The sequence below is a fragment of the Puntigrus tetrazona genome, chromosome 8 (assembly GCF_018831695.1).
Source record: "Puntigrus tetrazona isolate hp1 chromosome 8, ASM1883169v1, whole genome shotgun sequence".
NCBI classification, from domain to species: domain Eukaryota; kingdom Metazoa; phylum Chordata; class Actinopteri; order Cypriniformes; family Cyprinidae; genus Puntigrus; species Puntigrus tetrazona.
The window spans coordinates 11,705,847-11,730,183 of record NC_056706.1 but is presented as its reverse complement, the minus strand read 5'-3'; the positions used below and the strand labels follow the sequence as shown (position 1 = coordinate 11,730,183).

The 24,337-nt window shown below is 37.1% G+C and overlaps 1 protein-coding gene across 2 annotated transcripts in view; it reads right to left on the bottom strand.

Annotated features, from left to right (window-relative positions):
* Nucleotides 1-19,156, bottom strand: part of sema3gb (sema domain, immunoglobulin domain (Ig), short basic domain, secreted, (semaphorin) 3Gb) — a 31,610-nt gene extending 12,454 nt beyond the window's left edge. The window contains exons 1-2 of one of the 2 annotated variants that reach the window (XM_043246443.1): nucleotides 18,703-19,156; nucleotides 5,687-5,818 (exon numbers count right to left, since the gene is read on the bottom strand). In XM_043246443.1, coding sequence (XP_043102378.1) covers nucleotides 5,687-5,780 — 94 coding nt within the window. In that variant the 5' untranslated portion in view covers nucleotides 5,781-5,818; nucleotides 18,703-19,156. The remainder of the gene's footprint in view (nucleotides 1-5,686; nucleotides 5,819-18,702) is intronic. The other variant, XM_043246441.1, reaches the window with a different exon arrangement.
* Between the last annotated feature and the right edge of the window lie 5,181 nt (nucleotides 19,157-24,337).

Sequence of the window (24,337 nt, the reverse complement as noted above, 5' to 3'; positions counted from 1 at the left end):
CATTGCTGCTGAAGAGAAACGACAGTCAGAGAAATATTTATGAAGATGCTTAATTCAAAGCGGTCACAATGTAAAATACCTACTGAAAAAAAAACAACAAAAATGGCAATACTGTGAGCTAAACTTCTTGTTATTCTCAGCTGTGACTAGAAATACTGAATGACACACACACACACGCACACAGACAAGCACATACACACAAGCACACACACAAGCACACACACACACACACACACAAGCAACACACACACACACAAGCACACACACACACACACACACACACACACACACACACACACAAGCACACACACACACACACTCACAAGCACACACAAAGTGTTCACAAATCTGATTATCTCAATACATGTTTGAGAGGTTGTGTTTAATTTAGTGGGCCATTATGACTCATAAGGGTCCCAGAGAAGTAGAGAAGAAGAGCACTTGAGTCCAGAGTTTTGCAGAGAGACTCTGTGTTTGTACCAATCTTTTACTTAATACACAAAGACAAGCTAATAACTATGGAGCATGCTGAGCATTTGGAGTAGGGGGAAAACTTCCCGTTTATTAACAACCCCTCTGTTGCCTGCAAAAAAAATAAAAACATTATGCAATGCTGTGGGGAGGAATAAGACGCCAGACCCTACAATTAATGTGCAGTGGAAAACTGAATTTTATCCCTTAAGAGGCACACTTCTGCAAACTTCTTTTAAATTATATAGGCTATATTTATAAATATATTAATAATATGAAAACCTCTCTAAATTATAACAAAACTCAGATTATAATTTCCAAAGGAGCATCATGATTTGGCATAAGACACATCTAATACAGTAATCAGAGCCCAACTGCTGGAGGCAGGTGGACAGCAGTTGCTGCCTCTGTGAAAAAGGACATCTCATTAAAAAGAAGAGACTGGCATATTAGGAGCTGTGTCAGCAGTTCAGTTCAGTCTGCTCAGAAAACAGACACAGATTGTATAAAAAGTACAGCGAACTATCCACGTCTGTATATTTCTTTTGGACGTCTCTTGTTTGAGCCTCGTCTAAACTCCTGCTGTGAGTCGGCCCTGACAGCTTCTTTCCAAAAGCTGCCGCTCTCTACCTCACTGACTTTATAACCCTCTGGCCAAAGTCTTTTTTAGGAAATCAAAATATTTAGGTCATGACCTAAATGCACAAGGTTTCCATAAGGAAATATGTTTTAGTGCATTTCTAGTTATTTAGGAAGCTCAAAATGACTTGTCGAGCACTTATAGCAATCTGGTTAAAATAATGTTCCAGGTTCAATGCAATTTAAAGAGTCATTCCAATGCGATCATGTCATTCCAAACTTGTATGACTATTTTGAAAAATATATCTGTGCTGTTTTTTGTCCATACAATGAACGCCAATGGCTTCAATGTTGTGACATGTCATCTAGGAAAAGAGAGAGGAACAAGACAAGGGTAAATTATGACAGAATTTAAATTTTTTAGTGAATTTTCTATTTAACTTGCACTGAACTACTGCTTGGAATTCTATGCTCTAGTGTGCAGTGATGGATTCAAAATTATTTAAAAGGAATAGTTAACCCAAAACTCAACATTTTGTCATCACCCACCCTCATGTTGTTCCAAAATGGTATGAATTTCTTTCTTTTGTTAAACACAAAAGAAGATATTTTAAAAGAACATTGGTTCAACAGAAGAAAGAAAATCATACAGGTATGGAAAAGTTTGAGAGTGAGTGCATGATGACAGAATTTTCATTTCTGGGTGAACTGTCCCTTTAACTGACTGCAGTTCCTGGATCAAGTTGAACCGCTGACCTTTATTGAAATCTTAACCATTATGCAGCACCAAACATTTCTCTGCATAGCTCTATTTTAATCCGACATATAACAAGGGAGAGGGATAAAATCACATTATTGTTCACATGCGTCCATTTATCATGAGCACATAGGCCTGGCTGAGCACTGATGTGAGTGGTCACAACCATATGCTATTTTTACAAACTACTCCCTATACTGCAAAGAACTGTATGTTTGGCCCACTGAGCCGCTTTCACAGTTTGGATCTAACAATTTTTTATCACTGTGCTCAACCAAACTGCCACACTGTGCTAACAATTTATCCAACTCATTTCTATACAAGTGGACAGTGTCTCCTTATAAAGACCACCTCCAAGCTTTCAAACATTATTTTCGATTTAATTTGTGGCTGCAAGCCAAAAACTCTGTAGGCTGAATGCCAAACTACTGGAAAAAAAGGGTAAAGAGTATCATGAGAATCCTCACGGATCCGGCTTTTAATAAAGTTGTAAAATCAGTTCCTCTGTGCCACTCCGACCTTTTTTTTTTTTTTTTTAAGGCCAAGATCATTACTTGGACATGGGAGACAAGCTCAAGGCCAGCATGGAAGAAAAAAAGAGCATTTTTCAGAGGAAAGGACATAAGCTAAAGTGTCTCACTGGTGAGGAATTCCTCCAGGGAAGGAAATGTTGATTGTAGATGAAATGCAAAACTCTTTATGACCTCATTATAAATGCATCTGCCAACAAACACTTTGCACAATAAACCTTAGATGGTCGTATATGAGAAGGAAACCCATTTGTATTCATTTGCAAGACTTTGATCCAACAAAAAAGATAATCTTGAACAACAGTGGTATCAGACGGATGTGTTCAAGATATACCCTCATTTTTACACAAGGCGCCCATTCTGTAAATCCTCCATTGTAATGTGCCATATTTTTGATATGAACAATGTAATGTCTTCATATCTGTTGCCATCAACACCACAAAGCTACATAATTCTACAGTTACAACATTTTAAGCTAATTTTGATTTTTATATGCTTTTTATATAATTTGTTGGTTTTGCTCTTGATTTATGTCCCACATCTGATAAGTAAATATAGAATGGATTTACTTGGTATTAAACGTGGCTTGTATAGGCATTATCAATCATCAAAAATACATCAAAAATTATTTCTGTGCAATTCTGAAGGTGGACCTCATTCCCATGGACATTTAGGGGGCCAAGATGTATAAGACATGCTAAAGAAGAAATCATATCCCATAGCCATGTTTCTGAACTTCTATCTTCTATCTTGTAATTCTGGTTTATAGAATTCATTTATCCACATACCCTTTCCAAAAAAAGTTTCCCACATTTATAAGCAGGCACCGCTGTCAGTTTTTAAGAGGCACTCTGGGAAAGTGGCCTAGTTCCAGAGAGAATTTACAGAACTTGAGTGTTATCTTGTTAATGCACTCAAGTCACTCATCTTGCTCTTGAGAGGGAATAGGAGTGCCATTGTATGAACAAACAATGACTTCTAGAGTGCAAAACTGAATTATTTCCATTTAGATCCCCTGAATGGGACTCTCAAAATCTTTAAGCCTAACCCTGACCATAACTCAACCTTCATACCTGATCCTGGCTCTGCTGTGGGGTAGAGACGGATTCAGGCTGGATGACACCGGCTGAAGCTACAAACATTCCTGTTGTCTCTGTGGCATTTTGGAACAGGTTGCTGGCAGTGAGCCCTGTCATGCTTTGGGGGGCTTCCCTGTGCTTTGGCCGAGGTAAACACAGCAACCACACAAGCTAATAATAAACCTCAAACGCCACAAGCCAAGCCTGTTTCTGAGAACAGGGATCTATCCCACTGTCACCTACGCACATAATAACCCCAGTCAACTCAGGGTCATAATCACCCTCACAAACATTTGGGCTCACAGACATTCACACTTACACGCTCAGACACTCACACATACTACATTTCAAAGACGACAATAAATCTCGTAGCTGGACTTTTAAGTTAAAAGATAACTAAAAAGGTTGAGCATGTCTTTTCTATGCACAATCAATTCTATACTCATAATCCATAATCGTGTGTGCATGTATACTATTTCAGAACACCACCACATACCACTGGTACACTTGTATGTATGGTGTGTGTTTGTTTATTTCTTTTATTCATTGTATGCATATGTATTGTATGCACGTTTCTTAATTTCTGTGTAATATATAAAAGGATATATGTTACTACTGAGGAAGCATCGGGCCATGAATGTATGATGTAAAAATGCAAAATGTAAACACATACACTGTTAAGCTTTAAGATGCTCTACGAACAAAACAATCATTCAATGGAATATTGTTGTGTCGTGTCTGGTCAGGAAAGCCCAGCATCCTGACAGCAGGGTGTCATGAAGAACCATGTCTCTTGCTGAATTGGCACATGTAACCAGGTTGTGTACTAAATATATATTGTGGAGGAGACTGTAGGAGACCGTGTGTGTGTGTGAATACTTTCTGATGGATTATACAAAGTAATGGGGCTCCACTGCAGAGGCACCTGCTGGGTTTTGTGTGTGACAGTTTCTGAGAACTGAGAGCAAATTCATGTCAGACTCTGACCTGTTGTGCTGCTGTGCTTCTGTCAGACGGATTGGCAAAATAGTATTATAAATGTGCCTGCATGCAGCTGTGCCTAGTGTCTTTCATTATATAAAACAATATCTCTTCGACAACGCCACTGTATCTTTTCAAGCCTGGTATTTGACCGCCGCTTGCGAGCTGAATGGGAAAAAAATGCTAATGCTTTTGTGTTAAAGAGATTTGACTTTTAAACTTCAAACATCTGCCTCGCTCTGCTTGCATCTCTTTGTGCCCCGCCGTGACACATCCCCCTGCAGAGGGGATGATGGGTAGTCCCCTCTCTGGGGCATTAATTGGGAGATGAGGCATGCTGGTGCCAGATTCAAAACATACACAGGAAGACAGGAAGCGAGAAAGTGAGAAAGACAGAGAGTGTGACATGAGGAACAGTAAGAAAAGAGGCGTTAAAAAGCCAATGATGACAGAAAGTGCTCAGAAGCTCCACAAAGCACACAGACTTTCGAAAAAACTTAAACAAGCCCCTAATTAATTGTTTCAAACCTGCATGACTTCAGCTATATTTTTTTTCGGCCAGACAATGCAAGTCAGTGAGATCCAACGTTGCTTTATACCTTTTCAATTTCATTATATTGACAAAACAGTTAAAAACATTCTTCAAAACATCATCTTTAGTTTTTCACAGAAGAATGAAATTCATACAGGTTTGGGTAAACATTTTTTGCTATAATCACAAAGCTGCTTGTTAACTTTTTCATTTAAAGAAACTAGGAGTGGTAGCATAAAATAACACAACATCATTGTAAATATTAAAATTTAATTTTTGCAATTAAAGAAATTCCAAGAAGTGAATTAGTAATTTGTGATTACTGGATTTTACGAAACTGCAAATACCAACTTCTCAGCCATTTCTTAAGTTTTAGTGATTGCTTAAGAAATTTCCATAACATTTTATCTCCATGATTTCATTAATTACCTTAACACTTCCGAGTCAAGACACTTTTAAAATGCAAAATTCCTTTACATAGAGCAAAAAATACCTCAAAAGCACTTGCATTTTCACATTTCTGCCTGAATGGTTGCACTTTGTCAGGCCCAGTTATTTTCAGGTGTTATTAGGATATAAGGATTTAAACGTGATAATGAGATGTGCTAATAATTACGATCGCCTCAGTGGCTCATTTTATTACCAACAATGAAAAAAATGCACTGGTAATGCGAGGTAGCTCAAAAAAGAATACACATACAAATAAAAACGTGTGTTCAGGTTTAAAAAACAAGGGGAAAAATTGCACATTTCTCACCTTTGTATGACAGGTGCACTCGGGGTGTTGTGCGGGCGTTGCAATGACAACCCCAGACACATAAGCTCAGGATGAGGAGCAGGGTTTGCATCATGATCGTGATAATGACAGCAGCAGTTTACCCACCGAGATCTGCAAGTGTGAGAGAGACAGACACATTCAGTTCATGCATTACATCACTAGCAGGTTCATTCATTGGTAACTGACAGCAACTGTATACATTTTATGAGTAGTTCCAATTTGTTTCCATAAACGAGGCTCATAAAACCAGAGCCATTTCAACAATGCTCATGTCTTGTTATCATAGGAGCAGCCACCCTTAAAATCCCGGCCTCGAATTTAGGCCCGTTTACAGTTCACTGGAAATCTGAAAAAAGTCCCACTGTTTAATAAAGAGGCCCTGAAGAGAAAAGAAAACAAAGTACTCAAGGTGTCGGTTGGCTTTTTAATATTTGACTACTGAAATGTTTCCACACAGTAACACGGGGCTATAAGTTTCTCTGTCTTTTCTCAGAGCATTTACAGCCATCCACCGTGAGGACTATAAACACCTTCCCAAGGGCAGGCCAGTTTAACCACAACGCTGAGCTATTTCAACACAACAGCTCGAATTATCCATAGGTACACAGCCTAGTTTTGTTTTTAGCTTTTTATCAAGAGACCCAAAAAAAAAAAAAAAAAAAAGAGAAATATCCGAAGCCAACTGGCCTTTTCCATGAAAACAGTGTTAGACTGTGTGGGAGAGGGCAGCAAGTCTTTCTGCAGTGGGGACGTGCGCCCAAAAGAGATTAGAAAACTATGCAGTCAGAGAGCAATGGTTTCTTAAGTACGTCTGCCAAATCCTTGCAGCTACGGCAAATCCATGTCACACAGTCTTGCTTTAAATCTTAAACTCTTAGTCCCGGACGGCAGGGAACGGCAAACCTACTGTGAGCCTCCGTATCTGCAGAAAATCACCCTGTTCTAAAGGTGCTAAACATGGCGGGCACGTATCTACGCAAGCTGTGTACACAGATTTACATGCTTAATGAGGGATAACCGTAACAGGAACACAAACACTTGCTAGCATGTTTTATAATGAGACTGCTCAAAGATGCGGAGCTCAGAACAATGATGATTTATAGCGCAATATGTCAGTTACTTTAACTCTGTTTAAATGATGTATTTGTTTTTAAATGAATATTTCATGTTTGATACAAGTTAAATCAACAGCAATGTAGATTACATTAAAACGGTTAAATGGATAGTCATTTATTTCTGTTATTTATTACTCATTCTCATGTCGCTTCAAACTTTCCAAAATTAAGAAAGTCTTGCCATGTGAATACTTTTTGTGTGTAAAGAAAACAGCTTTCATAACATTACGATTGAATAGCGCTGATGTCTATTGGGCTATTTTATGCCTATCTTTTTGGGTCGTGTCAGTTGCATTGTTGTCTATGGAGCGTCCCAAAGCTCTTGGATTTCATCAAAAATATCTTAATCCGTGTTAAGAGGATGCGAGAAGGTCTTACGGGTTTGGAGTAATTAATGCCAAGTTTCATTTTGAGTGAACGGCCCCTTTAACTGTAATACACAATGGAAGGAAATGGGACTCATTTCTGGAGAATTTAAAAGAAGCAATGTGAAGCTAACTATTTAATAAGCACTCGCTATTAGAATGATCATTCTGAAAGATGATCACGTGACACTAAAGACAGAAGATTTTGCTCTGAAATCATGTTGTTTACATCTTGTAGCTATAAAAAGGAGGAACAAGTTAAAAAAATAAATAAAAAAACTGAACCCGGAATAATCCTATGAAATAATTAGTGTCACCACAAAAGAACACTTTGCTGGTATTTAACAGGTTTGTTGTGGTTCTACCACTAACGGTCTCTAACTGAGGTCGTTTTGTAACACGCTATGAAGTGCTGTACTTTGGCCCTCTTCCAGGATAAATGACACTCTTCCAAGTGATGAAAAATGACAGTGGAACAATAGCCAAAAGACAGAGCTCTTTATCTATGATAAATGTGCTAGAGTGTTTAAACTGGAGACCAGAAATGCTTTCGGGAGTCAAAGCAGACCAATTAGCCCAATTCTTTAAAAGATATTACAGTCAACATTTAGAACAACTAAAATGCGTGATTGGTAAAACAATAGCACTGCTGAATTCTCCACTGTCTGCTACTCTTGAAAGGCAGCAGAGGGAATGACCAGTCTGTGAAGATTTCAGAAGATTAAAACCTGGCACAAACACATTATTGTCATCGTGTCAAATTTATCTTACAGATCCAGACAGACAGGAGAGGCCGAGCGCTCCCACATTATGTCTGATTTGCTTCCTTTTGGCTCGCTTGTCTTGTTTACATGTAAATATACCCTAAACATTACAAAAGAAGAGCATTAATGAATACTGAAATATAACAACATCATTAGCTGCAGTGTTGAAGAAGCTAAATTGAAACTGCATCTTGTCGAACTACACGTAGTTACAAACTACTAATAAAAAGAGTCATATCTATGAATTTGAATGACTGAATAGCATTTGAGTAAATAAATTTACACTATAACACCAATAAAGAGAAACAGCAAAAAAAAAAAAAAAAGCGTTTGGCAAAATACATTTTAAAATAAATATGTAATAAATAGAGTCAATTTGAGGATCTGAAGTGCTTTGTTCAATCAGACTTACGAACTAAATATTTAGTTTCATGAACAGCTATGCTATTTTGAAAACAACTACAGTCACGCTACAGAAAATTGTAGTTAAATGAGTAGTGGCACTACTTTTAGTAACCCAGCACTGATTAACTGTAATAATACACCACTTTGACTTCTGTTTGTTAACAGTACACTTGGCAGCACAGTTCCAAACAATCTGCATCATGCTTTTATTTCTGAACCTGAGGGAGTGCATCTTTTATTTTGAGATGCACTGTAAATGTGAGGGTGCAGTCATGGGTGAGTCCCGTAGCCTGGAGAATACCTATCGTTAAGAGTCAGCACATGTCTGCTCTCTAATTATATGCCTCAAGTGGCTACAGGGGTGTCATTATCACTGTGTGTGTGTGTCTGTGTAAGTGAGCCACACCTGCACATGGAGCAACAGAATGATGAGGTTCTTATAAAACGGAGAGCAAAATGAATGAATCAATCTGAAAATAAACAGAGGTCAAGGACAAGGGTGAGGCAATAAAATGAGCAGCAGAGGATAAGACAGTCAGCAGTGAGGATGAATAGCGGATGAATGAAAAACAAGGGAGGAGGTCTAAAAACATAATATCTAGAAATTAATTCAAAGTTGTTTTAGTTATTACACATGCTTATAATATTACTGAATTAACTTAAGTAGAAATTTAACTATATATAAATAAATAAATAAATCAAAATTACACACCCTTTTCAGTAGGGGTAAATGAAAAAAACCCACTAGAAATAAAAGAGCATTTAAAACAATGAACACAGAGCTATTTAATGGTTTCTATAGCGTTTCATGCTTGTCTTTGAATGGGATGGAGGAAAGGTGTGATCAGATTCTTCAAAACAGTTTTTGTGAGCCATTGATTTAAAAAAAAAACAAAAAAACATACAGATATGAATACATTATGAGTAATAATGAGTACACCCAAAAAAATTAATCCTAACATGTGAAAACAAATACATTCAAGCTGTTAAAAAGTATGAACATGGTCTGATAGCTTCCAAGTTTCAGTTTCAAAATAATACATTAAATACATTCGACTCACTGATATATAAACCTGTTTACAGTGTATTTAAAACATATTTAGTTCAAGACTATTAAAAAATTTCATTCACGTATTATGACTGACAAATATGCATTACATTTAATATATTAGTTTGTTTATGCGTCTAAATGGATGGACAATTTTAAATAAACTAAAATACACAAATCTTTAGTTTGAATAATGGCTTGGCTGGTGAATTATTCTTGTAAAGAAATCAGCAGAAAACAGAAAAACTAATAAAAATATAAATTGACAAAGACTCTCTATCTTCTGCGCTCGTTTCTATCCCAGTCTCCAACACTTTATTTTTCTCTCTCCAGCTGAGCTCCTCTTCAAGTGGAAATTAGTTTCCATGCAGCAGGCATGAATACAGAAAACCAATAGCGCAGCGCATTTACCATTAAGGAGCCTGGGTATGTGGAAACAGTAGGTCATGGGGCGACCTGACACAAAGGATTCTGGGAGACTTTCCCTCAATGATTCAACTGCAGTGGCTCCCTCCTGCTGAACCAATGTCTGCATTTTCACTCACAGGACTTTAGAGCAGCTCTAATTGACAAATAAGAAACTGTGATTTACAGAATGCCATGCTTTTGAGGACATGATGATATTTCAAGGTAATTTTTGAATCTAGATTTAAAACTTTAAAAAGAGAGTTTGCAAGTCATTAATATAATTAAAGAAAAATACACAGACTTCTTCAATGGGACTCCAACAAAGAGACTTTTAGCAGGGGAGCCCCAAGGAATAAAGCGAGACATGATGGATCACATGACCAACACCCTGCGTGTCCCCCATTATTTAAAAGAATGTTAAATCTCTGTGAATCGGTTGTTTTTAAATCAAACTATACGGCTAAGAATTTCAAGGGTGCATTTCCAACAGCTCGTCTAGTCAGTAAAACAGATCTGAAAAAAACTTCTGAATCAAGTGGAAGGCCATTTCTGAGCTCTGAGGGATTGTCTAGAGCCGATAACCCTGTGCCACACATTCCTCCACAAAAGACAGGCCATTTCTCAATTCAAAGACCTGTTGGTCCTCATCAGTCTCGCAGTGACAGAAGACTCGTCCTTACATGTCTGTCCAGTCTCCTCTTTGACATCTTTGTGCTTTGATGTAATCTTTTTAACACTTATGTACACCAAACATTCAGCTGGAGCATTTTTAAATGGCTTAGAAAACCCGATAATCTTCATTTGTTTTGTTTTATCTGTGTTTGTTTACTTGGTTTGATACTCAAAAATAAATGAAGGGTTCTAATGAGCTGACTCCATCTTAAATTTCTTGTGCACAAGTCACTAGATTAATGAAAGCAGAAAAAAAACATCTCTGCTTCTGTGGGTTGGATTACTGTCGGCTTCTCACGTGATGAAGAGGCCTAGAAGCCTATAACTCACTACAAAAACAGTCACTATTAACTGAGAGCTTCAACTGAGACTCACACTGTGCTTTTAAACCACAGCGGCCAGCAACCTTTAACCAAAGACACACAAAACACAATGACAGCATCACTAAAGATGGATGATCAGGCTAAACCCTGTATGCCAAGAAAACCAGAAACATGATCTCCTCAAAAATCAAGGCCTCAGATGCTGTTCATTTTCGTTTCATTTCACTTGATTAGAAGTTTTTTCAGGGATGTGGTTAATTTTCCATTAGTCATTTTTTTCATCCATAAAACTTGTTTTCTACATGATATTAGATGGTTTGTTTCTGGTAAATGATGCAACAAAATGGATGGAAAAACCACACGAGGGTGACTCTTTTGTCTATCAGTTGTGGGCAGTGACAGATTGCATATGTTTATCTGGGCCACCTGATCTCCAGAGGAATATTGGGAACAGCCTATGGGGAGAAATCAGAGGGGTACGATCAGAGACTATTGTTGGCGTCCTGCATTTTAGCCTGGAGCAGTTACAGTCTGACAATGAGTTACATCTGCAAAAAATAATAATTTTGTGAGTTTGTGCATATCTTCTCTGAGGTTTTGTTCGGCTCTAGTCATTAAATAAATAGGCCAATGACTAAACAAGAAAAGAATGTATAAAACCAATCCATATAAAAACTCAATGCAACTATAAAGTGACCTCCTTATGTGATTAACTCAGCCCAGCCTGAAAAAAAATTCTAATTATACTATACAAACTATAACTCTTTTGTAATGTTACAAATTAAAATAAAGATAGTGATTGTTAAGGTTTTGTAAGGGCTAAATAGAAATCATGATGCACAACAAGTAAAAGAAACAGAGATAAACCGGCCTTTAAAAATGTCTGATGTTACATATTACTATATGTACATATACTTTATAAAACACATCAATTGTATAAAAATGGTTTTACAGTTGATATTCTGTCCCACTCATTCCTGAAATGATGGCTATGACCGTGAATGCAAACATTAAACAGTAGTTTACAAATCAAAATTTTTGTGCTAAAGAAACACATGAGAAAAAGTGTTTATTAATTAATAATTTTCCACTTCCCTAATAGTTTGTGTGAAAAGGAATAAACGTTGTCTTAATTCTGCTAGCATTCATTTCAACTGGAAACTGCAGTGAAGTGTGTTATATACTGTATGTGTGTGTGTGTGTGTGTGAGTGAATTTGATGTTTTGAGGCACATCTTTCATAACAGTTTCATGAGCTAATCAGTATCAGTTGGTTCCTTTTCAAAAGTCAAGTGCATTTTTTTTAAGGCCAAAAATATCATAAAAAAAAAAAAAAAAAAAAAAAAAAAAATCACTGTCTGTCAAAGGGCATAACAACATAATACATCTAAAGTAAAGCACGCATGTAGATAAACCACTCTGCATGACACCACCCAAGATATACGGCTACATGACAAGCTGAACTAGAAACTCCAAATCTCTGAAATCCCCTCCAAATCCTCAGGCTATATTTCATTCTCCTGTGAAGAAAGTAAGAATCAAAAGCATATTCTGCACCCCAAACCTTCTGTTGCCTCAAGGCCTCTGAAGATTTTGTGACTACTTTTCAGTTAGCAAATCCAAGTAAACAAAAGAAAAGTGGGAAAGAAAAAGAGGAAAGTAACAAGAGCTTTAGCCCAAGCAATTAAACCACTGAGGTGTAGAAGAAAAGGTGAAGCAGTCAACCCTATCACCTCTCAGAACGCAGGCTGGGTGGGGCTAATGCGGTCTGCTGTCAATGTTAGCACTCATTAGCGTGACGCATTAGCTCAGCAATAGAGCTGCCACTGACTCGGAAAACAGCCCCTAGGGACTAACAAGTGTACAAAGGGGTCAAGAGGGTCATGTTTCAACATCCACCACAGAAAAAATGCAATAATCATTTACCAGGATCTCAGACTTTACTGTTAAGACTTACTTTACCTAAAAATTGGTGGTTTTCACTGTTTTAGCTGGTCAGCTAGATGGTTGTCTGGGCAAGACAAGACTCTAAAATACTCTTAAACCAGCTTAAACACAGAAAAAAAATTGTACATTGAGAAATTACTAGTAAATATCACAATTAAAAAGACGTGTGTGTGTGTCCTGGAAATTTTCTGCCAAGACATTACCTATTATTTACACATGTTGCATAGCTCAGTTTTATTTTAATTTAAAATAAAGTAAAACTGTAAAAAAAAAAAAATATATATATATATATATATATAAAAAATCCTTCACATCATTAACACAGTGTACTAGGGCCTATTTTTACAGACTTCTCTCTCATTTTTTATACACGCACACGCACACACTAACCTGCCCATTGTAGCCTTTGATGCCTTTTTTGCAAAAATGGCTGACAGCCAGTCCTGAAGTATACTGGCAAGCGGCATAACAGATTGGCTTTCTCAGGGCCAGGTCTAAAGTAAGTTCATGTCGTGCGCTTAGCAAGTCAGGGAAGGTTTTCACAAACGCACATATGCTCTCTAGTGTCAGGGAGCTAAGTGCGTGCCACTGTTGAGGGAATCGTGGCCCTTCTCCAGCTCTAATGTTGGCTGCCCCCTACACAAAGGTCCAGGACTGTGCATTTAAACCGGGCGGAGCAGACAGCTTTGGAGTCATTGGCTAAGCTTCACCACCCTTAAGGACCGGATTGAGCTCCTGTCTTCAAAGGCCGCTAAGCTCCGAACATCTTATCTGCGGGTCTTTGAAGTGACCGCTACCCACAAACCACAGGGACATTTTCACCTTCACACGTCAGTGGTGTTGTGCAGTCACCAAGCAACACGCAACAACCATTTTCTCATGCGAACAGAAAGAGCAGCCCGGTACATATGATAGGTTATCGCGAATGGGGAAATAATGAGGCACTAATTTAGAAATAACAAAAAAGCATCTTGCAATATTAATGCACTCCATCATTCTCAAGCCACACGCGCACACATAAATACGCACACATGAACTCTGCCTGTCTCTTTTTCTAATCCCTACCACAATGCTCCCCTCCCCTTTGGCAAAGCCAGATCTCTGAAAGTGGTGCTTGTGTGTTGTAATGTTACAAATTGAGAGCAGGAGCATTAGAGAGACTTTACGCAGAGCGGGGCGAACAGCACATGGCCCTCCTGGTGCATACCAACACCTGTTTCAATGGCCTCTCTTCTTTTATTTACATGATAAACACTGAATTCCTCTACAATTACCCCACCAGCATGGCCTCTGCTATTCATAGCTGACAGCTGTTTTCCAGCATCAGGGGACCTCATGATAGGATGCAATGTTGTTATGCACTGCATCAAAAGAATAAAGGAGATTTAATGCATTAGTTCTTGGTTTCAAATGGAATTTTGATTTGTTTAGATTTGACTTTGCTTAGGGACCGTGATTTTACATTGGAGATCAAATGATAATCCAACACGTCACACAAAAGTAAACAAAAATGATGCTTGACTGCATAAAAAAATATGCAAATAAATGTGATTATTTTTTTATTATTTTCTAAACGTTTTCAACTTTAAATGATTTCAAACGTGTAAATCAGGCAGGGTTAACCATATAGTAGTGCTCAAAACTAGTTACTCTCAAAGTTTTGAAATCATAATCATAGTTTAATAATTATGATGCTGTTTTTGAAAACAAATTTTTGCATAGCTACAACAGGAAACGCTGGAATCTAACAATGCCTTGAACAAAAAAAACAGCTAATCTTAAAAATAAAGAATATACTATATATAAATGCCAATAGACAATAAAACAGTTTTAAAGTAAGCATGTGTGCTATTCTGTGTAAACTCCTGAAACATTGGCGTCTCATATTGTAGTGCAGGCAATGCAGTTTGGGAAAGGATTTAATCAAAAGTGAAAATAATTAATTGTTGCATATATTGCATAATTCTGCTACATGTTACTAGTTACTCCTCAACACTGTTCATCTAACTGTAAAAATGAAGATAAAGAACATGCACAATGAAATATCTGATATCAACCGATAAATACATTTTTTTTAATATAATTTGATACGACTAACATGGTCGATACCGATATACTGGACAATTACAAAACCCCATTCAGACATGAAGTATGACCAACTAAGCAACAGTTGAGATCACCTTACAAATGGCAAGTAGTCAAAGAAAAGAACTGGTTAAAATCTCTAGGTTAGTTTCCGTTTGCTATTCTTGGCGCCTCTCACTCAACATTTATTTTTATTGTTTTGTCATACCAGCAAATTTTCCAGATAGCCTGAGAACAACCAGACACTACAGTGTGACATCACTGGACTGATGAACACCCTGCATCTTTTTTTCCTCCGAGCTTTTCCTTGCCTTTCTGATGTGATGACTTCATTTTTCTTTGTATCCACTGTCCTCTCCAGCCAGAGAATAGATTGTTTGGTCATCAACGGACTCTCGCAGCAACTACTGTTGGTCTTTGATTGGCAAAGACCCAAGAATCTTCAGAATGGAGGCTTAATACTCCCAGGGCTGACAGCTGCAGGGATTAGGCACTCTTGCTCACTGTTATTGACGCCCCTGCATTGTGCCTTTCTCCGTAAATGTGGCACCAGGACCGGGATGGGGTTGATGAGGGGGACTGTTTGAGGGGGGTCAGCATTCTGAAGTCATGTCAGGTGCTTCTGCTCTGAAACCTGAACGGATGCATTAAAGAACATCAAGAACAAGTGATACGTGATGTGTAAAAACCCACCGTCTACCGTGTCCATGATGACATCACTAAATTATCACTTATGCCCCAGAATCCCCCTTCCACCAACCCCTAGAGTCCGATCTGACCCCATTCTGACCCCCCAGCCCCACTGACGCTGTCATGACAACCGTCTCAAGAGGCTTGTTGTATGTGTAGAGAGTGGGAAGTGTATACATGAGTGCATCTCTCTCTGTGTTTGTGTGTGTGTGTGTGTGTGTGTGTGTGTGTGTGTGTGTGTGTGTGTGTGTGTGGGAGAGAGAGGCACTTGTGACAAATGGGAATTTAAGTGTGTCATTTACGTAGTGAACAAAAAAAGCTACATGAATGTTGAAATGCGCAAAAAAAAACAACTTGAGCTAAAGACCGTTTCCCTGAATTAACACAAAACAGGGAGAGGGATAAAAGCTTTAATATTCATAGGTTAAAGGAAGAGATTAGAATATCCATTAAAATACTTTCACTAGAAAGATTGGGGGGTTTAAACTAGCAAGGCTTTGAATTTATGGTCTAACATTTTTTTTTTAAAAACTGAAAAATGTAAGAAAGGCAAATGTGAAAACATTGACATGGACGTCCAATAAATTTTTGCAAATTAGGCTATAGCTGACTAAAAAAAAAAGCTATTTATTTTTGTTCTTGTGACAAATGCTTTCTAATACGTCCAAAACGTTATGTCAACAGGTTTGTACAGGTATTAATTATCCATATTTGGATTCTTTGAAATATGCCTGGAAGAGTATCGGTGTGAATTTTTATGTGCCTTTCAGGGGCTGTTTATATAAAAAGATTCCCTTTTTAATGTTCAAAGTGTGTTAATCACAAAGACATCAGCTATGAGCTCTCACATACTCTCTTCCCAAACATGACCTCATAACGTCTTCAAGGAACACTCAGAATAGAACAAAGTGACCAATTTAGAATATTTACTTTAGTCTTTTATCATCATCTTCTTCATCCTCATGACAAGGAAAATAAAAAGTGATTTAGAAAAGATAAACTTGGAAGCAAAACATTTGAAGACTAGCAGTCTCAAAAAAAAAAAAAAGTGTAAGCGTATCATTGTATTAAACAAAGCATCAAACATACAGGCATTTTTAGAGAATATTTTGAAATGTTTTTAATTTATAAAATAAGACATACGTCTGAAATTAAGAAGGTATTTGGACACTTTCTACTTGTGATGAACTGCATATGTGGTTACTAGTGAAATTCAAGAAAACTTCATACATTCACGAAAATATAATAAATAAAAAAAATTGTATCTGTGGTTTTATATTTTTTTCTATTGTAATCAGAGGTTACAGTATTTCTCTACAATTAACTTAAAAGTACATGTACAAAACTTCAAAAACAGCAATTCTATCAATAACTAAAAGCATTTAACCAACTCATTTAATTGTCAACAATACAAAGAAAAAAATGGCTATTTAAAAAAAAAATAAATAAATAATGGCACAAGCAGGAGATTTTAGTATGGATGGCACCGCTTCTAGGTAAGTCAGTACATAGTGTATTCTATGATTGGCAAGATTAATATTTCACTAAGGCCTGTCAACAATACCAAAATAAAGGCAGATCCAGTGAACCCCTCAGGGCAAGATGCCTCTCAATCGATTTCAGACCTTCTTTCCTCGTCTGCCTCAATAACTGTTCAATAATTGATGAGATACGATCCACATGGATCCCAGAATTCCACTGTCAAGTCTTTCAAGCAGCAGGTTGGTTTTGAATAACTTCAATAGGTTGGTAAAAATTCTACACCACTGAAACAGTCCATCTTCGTATCAAGGCCAGAAGCTTTTAAATCAGCACACAAACATGCCAGAGTTACAACACCGAAGAGGCATTTAGTAAGGATCAAGGTAGCAGTCGGAGAATTGCATAAATACCTTCATGTTGTGTATTAAATGTTTCTAACCAGTATTTACATCCATGAGCACATAAACAGAGTTACTAATCAATTGCTTATTCATCTCCTTTGTCTTAGCATAAAAAACCATCCTCAAGTTTGTGAACAAGGATGTAAATGAAATACATTTTTTATATTTCAACGGCAGTGAATTTCGAAACAGCCTTAAAATCATAACCACTAAGAGCCTTTTCATGTTTTGTGCAGGATTTTGAGTGTCCCACACATTAAGCATCGCTATTTGATACCAGAAACCACAGAAGGTTGTGCAGTGTTTCAGACGAAGTTCACTTTACAAATTAATCAATGAACTGATTAAATGACCAAAATAAACCACATATTCAACAGCTTTAGTCTCCTCTATGATAACTGGCCTGTGTTGAACTGTGTACCATCTGCAAAAAAAAACCTCTCAGATTAAAATATGCACTGCTGAAAATAATACATAATTTATGCCCTCTTTTATTCTACATATGCAAAATTTAAGATTAGAAACCTACAAATTTTAGGGACCATATCTGACGCTATTTTTGATCCGTTATGCTTTTAACTTCAGATACATAATGCATTACTTTTTCAGGTAGAGCTGTGAATGAATAATAAATTAGCCCAGTGAACATATAATGTGCATTTCCAAATGTCACATCGCGGTTATCTAAAGTTGCCTGCTAAGTTTGTTTTAACAGAAAACTGATAATTCAAATGAGCACATGAATGTTTCTCTAGTCTTGTTTTAACAGAAAACTGATAATTCTTGAGCAACTTTGTCATGTGGGTGTAAAGTGGACAGTGAAGACTGATGTGGGAACCTTGTGGCATGTAAAAAGACACAGGACTCTGTGGACAATAGCTGTGAGAAACCCACCAAGATAAGACCTGGTTATACATATATATTTATATATATACACACACACACATTTGAGGCACTTCAGAACTTATGAGTCCCATTCATTTTGTATATTCCTCAGTAACCTTTTCTCAATGGGTTTCTATAGGTTCTCTAGAACATTTCATACCGTTTCTTATACAATATATGCATTTTCCGTGTCAGCTGCATTTTTGGGGATCAAATACGCGAGATGATGCCCAAAAAATGCTTCACATAAGTGTTCTCGTCAGGCATCTCACTGTTTGAGAGACAGCCTGTAGGTGACAGGATAATGTAAACAAAGAACTCAAAGATAAAGAAATAAACAAACCGTATCGAACGAACACACTGCTTAATGTTTCCAACATGTTTCTTTCACTAAAAAGCCACTTACTTCTTGTCCAGGTAACTTAAGATGGAAGATGTTACATTCCGTGGCACGCAGCTGTCCGATGCGAACAAAACAGTCACAAAACACACCTAAACGCGTCAGTGTCCATTTGTTTGTGGGCTTGTAGGTTGTTTCTTCGTTCTTTCTCAGTTGCCAAAGTTTCCAGACGGCGCAGTTAAAGTACTAGCTTGCGTTCATTAACCGGTTACCCTTTGAGAATAAACGCGGAGCTCAGAAAAACTTTCCCGATTCCAGTCGCGCTGTCATCTTTCACAATTTCACGGGGAACAAATCCGTTAGTATTCCAGATTCAGACGCGCTGCCTCTCTGTACGAGTCCAGTCAAGTGTTTGCAGGTGTCGGCTGTGCTGTGTGCTGTACCTCGCCCTCTCTCCACTACCTCCCTATTAAAACCAGCCAGCCGTGTCAGTGTTAACCAGCTCCCTGCCAGCACTCAACTGCACAGAGCCCCCGCTGCCTGATTGAGGCACTGAATGAAGGATTGTCATCCAGCTAATAAACCAGGCCTCTTAGTTAATCTTACAAAGAGGGGATCGTTAATTATAAGCAAGTACATGAAGTTCCCAATACTGAGTCCTATTAACTTAGAGTTATTACCTCTGGTGTCAGGTTGCACGGTTTATAATAAACCTCCTAGTCTGGGTGAGGCCTCATATTTAATTCTCTCTGATGTGAAACAGAGCGGGTTTCTGTCAGCGGCTCTGACACTCTGGTGATAATAGTCTTATCTTCTAAGGGCAGATATGTTAAAATGAATAGAACTCGGAAAAGATTACCATTTCAACATTTAGCCAGTAATTTTGGTTGAAAATTACGTCAATATTAAATCTGTATGGTTTCTATTAGAGCACAGCGTTGGACTATTTTGAAAACAGCCTGACAAAGCTGCATCACTGTTTTTTTTCCTTTGTTTTTTTTTTATACCTCTGACAGTGATTATGTGATTGTGTTTAATGAAGCCTTACATGAGCCTTACGAGCTGAAAAATCACTATAAACAACAGATGTGCATCTCACAGTATAGCTCTGCTGGTGTGATTTCAGCAATTGTCTGTCCACATTGAATGTGAAACTGAGGTGTGATACAATCTCGGCCAATTAGAAGATAGTTCATGCTTAATGTACATGTTGAGCGGATTTTAGACCAATGAAACTGAACAATGGGCGGGACTACTACTAAATGTGTCCTGGCTCTTTAGGACAAAAATGGAAGAGATTATTACTTCATCAAGCTTTGCATCTGGTGTAAAATATACAAAGAGGTTGGGTTTTGCTTTTCAAACGTTTAGCTTTTGAAAAGCAAAACCTAACCTCTTAAGTTAATTTATTTTTAATAAAAGGTATTTGAGTTTTTTGACAATCTAACACTTGTATATTAATTGAGTATTACTTATATACCATTATTGTATCAATTAATATTTTGAATAAATGTGTATATTTGAAGTTTGAATTCATTTAATTTTAATAGTTTTCATTTATTTTTATTTATAGTTTTAGCAATTTTAGTACTTCAACTTGTTTAATTCATTAAGCTGCCAAGCGATAGTTAGTGACATTTTTTTTTTATTTTATATCTATATTTTATTGTATTTCAACCTTTTGTAATTCATTTTTACCTCTTTTTAATAGTTTTCATTTATTTTTATTTATAGTTTTAGCAATTTTAGTACTTCAACTTGTTTAATTCATTAAGCTGCCAAGGCGATAGTTAGTGACATTTTTTTTTTTATTTTATATCTATATTTTATTGTATTTCAACCTTATTTATTTGACCAAAAGCTAATTTAAATTAGATTTATAACTGTGTGTTTACTTTAGATTTAATATCGAATTAAAACACGAGAGCAACTCATTAGTATTCACATGGCTGATTAATATTTTTTTAAAATGTTATATTTCGTCCCCCTCAATATTAAATATCTGTTAATCACAGTCTCTCCATATCAGTGATTTTGCTATTCTCTGCATGTTGTTACAATATCCAACACAATAGCTAACAGGTTTTGGGCACATCACAGTTGAGGGGTAAGAGAGCGGAAAGAGGTGGCAGATAGAGAGAGAAAGGCACTGAGGGGGATTTGACCCTGTACACAGACAGGGCAGTGCTGTCATTGTGCCCTGTGTCTCTGTGCAGGAATAGGGTAAAAAGCGCTCTGGGAATTCTTGAGATTCCTGAGAGTCCAGCCTTGGTGGCCCACAACGAAAGAAGCAGGGTGACCAGGAAAAAGGATTAAAGACAGCATTCACATCAGGGCATTCTCAAATTCCACTCTTACGTGTGTATGTGTGTGTGTCTGCCTGCAAAACAAACCCCATGTCTCTGTTTGGCCCTTTGTGTGGGGGTCACCCTGCTCTCCAACGGAGCCCAGGACCCTTCACCTCCCCAAGTCACTCATAAGCCTACACGTCTCACACAGCCTATTCAATCCCTCGCTCCTGTAGATGCTCACGATTTTACTGACAGGCATGCTGCAGGGCTCCTCTACCTGCTGGGAGGATGAATCGATCGGTCTTGTTTGCTTTCACAAGGAGAAAATGATTTGGGACGGCCGACCGAGGTATGCAGCTATCTGGGTGAAGGGGTTTAGGGAAGGCAGGCAGCTCTGTGGAGATGAGAGCTAATCCTGGAAATGACACAAATCTAGTTGCCTTGCAGTCTTTGACAAAGCAGCAAATCTTAATGACAAATCAATTTTCACAAAAGACGTTTAAAGTGAATGATTTGTGCTATCAGTTACCACAAATTTTGGGATTAACTCTAAAATTCATTTTCTGTGATGGTGAGCTTTTAACCTTTGGCCTGCTTATACTAACTAACAATGACATGTATGACCTTAGAGCCATATATTATTGCCATTGGATATTACATTTTGCCAGAGGATGGGCTTCTACTGATGAGTTCAGAGACTGTCAAGGTTTTTCTCCAATCCTTCTTCACTGATTTTTTTTCCCCCTTAGCTCTTAGCTCTAAGCTTCTCTTAGCTTCTTAAATTGTAATACCTGTATTTAAAACATGCATTTTCTTTAAAGCTATCTGTAGAGAAACTTTTTTTTATTGTGAACTGAATATATCTACTTTAGAAGGTGGACATTTATGCTATGAGTCACATGTATAGGTCTAGTCGATTTGCGTTACATACTCAGAGGAGCACAATTTTTAAAATAATTTTTCATTATATAATAATTAAAAAAATGTATGTAAGAAACTATATATATACATATTGTTCTGATTTGTTTGTTTTATTTGTTTTGTAATCTTTGTTGTTTATTATTGCAAAAAAAAAAAAAAAAAAGCGTGATAGAAACATTGGGCCTCACGTACAGTATTTATTTGTCAATTGGGGTGGCATGCCATTTTTCCCGGATGCATCCTGGCCAGGATTTCTATATTGCTTTGATCAAAAGTATCTTAAGAGCATTTTGAAAACATAAGGAACCGATGTTACATATTGGTGTACATACACAAACAAAGCCAAAACTACATAATTAAGTCAATATAGAAATCTTGGCCATGACGTGTCCGGAACAAAATGGTCACATACTGTATGGTCGCCCTATGTAAAAAGTTATAATACCAATAAATAGTAATAATGAATATTTTAAATGAAGAAGCATGTGTCGGCAGCTCATAATTTGAATAAAACACACCCATATCATATCCATATAAGGGTTTTCTACAACATCTTTTTATCCTGCAAGTTTGCTTGCTCACACACTCTTAAAAATAAAGGTGCTTAAAAGGATCTTTATAGCGATGCCATAGAAGAACCATTTTTGGTTCCACAAAAAATATTCAGTCAAAGGTTCTTTAAAGAAAAAACTTCAGATGTTAACCATGTAGACAAAAAAAAATTCTTCTGAAGTACCTTTTTTTAAAGAGTGCACCTGTGTGAGAATGTGCACAAGATCTTAAATCTAAGTATGTAAATGTAAAACCAAAATGATTTCTAGTAGGCCTAGACCACATTTATTCCTCTCATTTTCCAGCTGTCCATATGCATATACAGACAGAATTTAGTAATGCTGTTTTTATTGAAATTATTTTAGGCTCATTGGAAATACGTGCTTCTACATACATTTTTGAAAAAAAAAAAAAGTACCTGTACAAACAAATTGCTGCAGTTTCCAGTTGAAATGAACACTAGAGGCAGAATAGACTGCCACAACCTATATTCCTTTTCACACAAAAGTATGATTTACAGGTACATTTTTGATTAATAAAGGCTAATTTTTACACAACTACTTGCAGAATGTTATGACTTATAAACAAATATAACATCCTGAACTATTTGAAAACTGATCGAACTGATTGAACTCCATGAGTTTTGTAATTCAATTTACTCAGTAGCTCACGTGATACAGTATTGAAAAGCTCCGGTTCAAATGCCGGGAAAACTAATGTTCAACAAAATAACTCCAATCTGCGTAAGGAAATAAAAATAGCATGGCTGCATCAGCGTATTACCTTTTAACATCACTTTTGCCTTTGTTAACTCTATCGGGTAGGTTTAGGTTTGGATTTGGTGTAGGGTATATTTTCAAAATGATAGAGCATTCATTTTTAGCAACACTCGCTGGATATTTGAATTATGAACAGCCGCAAAACGTACCTCAAACTTCATAATAAAAACTCAGCAACATGTACCTGTACAAACATAATAAAAACGTGCCACTGTCACATATTAAACGTGTGTAAAATATTTTACTTTGAAACTGCCCCGAAATGTGGTGTAAGGTACATAAATAAGCCTTTGCAAAAGTGTAGGTAAATGAGCCTGGGTTGAAAGGAACACTTATGTATATACAGCTGGAGAGATGCACCTCTGCTCTACAGTAGTATTTGGTGCTTCTGTTTACTTTGGTGTTGAACAGGATACAAGAGTATCAGTATAAAGGGTGAAGTGTAGTTTCCCACCCAGGGCACTGTCCCTAGGATTTCCTCTGAACGCCCAATCTGATATAGCTGACAGTCACATGCAGCAGACACATGTGGAACACCTACATGCTTCATCTACAAAGAAAGGAAAATTACAAAGAAAATTACAACAGCTATAAGTGCAGCTATAAGTGCAGCATGCACACAAGATGTATTCTTCTTGTCAAGTTTCTATATTTAAAACGCCCTATAAGACCTGTAAAATATAAGGGGTTGGTTTTTGTACCTGCAGTATTCATCTTTTGCTTTTTGGAGAGAGCTTGCAATGATTATATTGTTGGAGACCAGTTCCTGGTTTGCTCATGAGACTTACGTATTCGTTCTGAACTTTTCCAGTGGTTTTTCCAGCATAACTGCTTTGCTTTGGCAGCTATACCATGGAAATATATCCCTATCCAAAACTTATGTACCACATTCACTTTAGAGTCACAGATGCGTACTAGAGTCACAGATGCATACTGGAACTTGCGAATATTTTACAGTCAGAATGTGTTATTTTGACTTCACTTGGCTTGCAAATGTATTATGGAAAGCACAGTCACACATACAATACCACTGAGAATGTGTGAGCTTCACTATATTTTACTCTCAAACGCACTGTTATTTTGTTTTGCTGTTAGATTTTCTCTGAAACGGTGTGATGATAAATATTTACAAAAATGAACTTCAAACTTCAAATTCAG